This window comes from Eimeria mitis, genomic scaffold (assembly GCF_000499745.2).
Source record: "Eimeria mitis Houghton genomic scaffold, Emh_scaff10019, whole genome shotgun sequence".
NCBI classification, from domain to species: Eukaryota; Apicomplexa; class Conoidasida; order Eucoccidiorida; family Eimeriidae; genus Eimeria; species Eimeria mitis.
The window spans coordinates 1-1,334 of NW_024011365.1; the positions used below are offsets into that span (position 1 = coordinate 1).

The 1,334-nt window shown below is 50.7% G+C and overlaps 1 protein-coding gene across 1 annotated transcript; it reads right to left on the minus strand.

The window, feature by feature from the left end:
• Window positions 1-248: 248 nt before the first annotated feature.
• Window positions 249-1,077, minus strand: EMH_0098610 (Myosin IJ heavy chain, putative; the record flags this gene model as incomplete). The annotated part of the gene is made up of 2 exons (XM_038022042.1): window positions 249-758; window positions 925-1,077. The coding sequence occupies 2 exons, from the start codon at window positions 1,075-1,077 to the stop codon at window positions 249-251; spliced, it is 663 nt and encodes a 220-aa protein (XP_037877896.1).
• Between the last annotated feature and the right edge of the window lie 257 nt (window positions 1,078-1,334).

The window sequence follows — 1,334 nt, forward strand, 5'->3', positions numbered from 1 at the left end:
CGTTTGCATAATTGATGCAGAGCTGCTCCAGTCCGTTTTCCAGCCCAAAGGACTCAAAACCGTAGATGTCGAGTACTGAGGCGAACAAACATGCACCACGCTTTAATGCATACTTTACGATGCGAGCAGAGTGATGGTCGCTAGATAATATTGTGTGGCAAGTGACTACGTAGTGCATGGCACAGGACTGGCGAATGGCTCCACTGACGCTGGAAGGGAGGTACTTGGAAAGTAGAAGTGGCAATTTGCTACTTGGTGTAATGCGGAGTGAATGCATGTGGCGAGCTTCGCCCTCGTGCGTTAGATGAAAATTGCTTACTCCCAATCGACTTCAGGTTATCGCGATCATTTTGCTGTTTTGCATGCTGCTGCCCCTGCACGTGCCTAGCAGCGCTCTCATTCAACCGCTGCACAATGTGGTCGAACAAACGGCTGTAGATAAATTTGATAAGAGAACAGCAGACGCTGCTGCTTTGCTGCTCGTTTCTTCGGGTACAAAGAACATCCCCCTTCAAAACGATTCGGCGGCACTTCAACACTTCCTCAAGTCCTTTCCCCTCCAAGCCAAGCAACGACGCTGCGCGGTCGAGGGCATCTTCTGCCGTTGGGTCCTGAAGCTGCAGACTGTCATCTTTGCCTCTTGTAAAGGAGACATTGGACAGGTGAAGAAGCCCCCCGAGAAGTTGCAGCAGTTCATCGATTTCAGCAGCCGAGAAATCAGCACGCTCAAGTGCTTCGACCATTGACTCGAAGTTGCGCTGTAAAGCAACGGCGCACAAGGCAAGCATAGAGTTAAAAAATGCCACAGAGGAACTGACAGAAGTAAATACTAGCTCCTTCTATACTCTGCCTTTTAGGGAGGTACGTGCTATTTTCGCCGTGCTTCGTCAACCAGACAGTGAACGGGGCAAACTGTCACCTCACTCGATCCACTTCCTTCAGGACGATGTTTCCGTCCTCTGTCTCTTTTTCTCCATGAGGTATTTGCCGCTCTTTGGAGAACGTTTTCTGGAGGAACGTGGTGGTGTCTTGCGGTCGCAGCATGCGGTAGGCCGCCTCGTCATCCATTAGTCCCATTGACGTGCGCAGTTCCTCGCTGGCCCCTACAACAGAGAGACAACGCTTCACACATCACCGCAATGTACTCACAAGCCTTTCCAGGCATCACCGACCCTCAATGAAACAAGAGCAGCGACGGATTCTATCTTTAGGGGAGTAGTAGACGCCAAAAATAATGATTGGAGACGCCTGTCCGTGTTTACCCCTCAATAGCTGATAAAAGACATGGAAGTTCCTGTCGCCCCTTTTGTGTGCCGTAATGCGGGAAGCCTCCA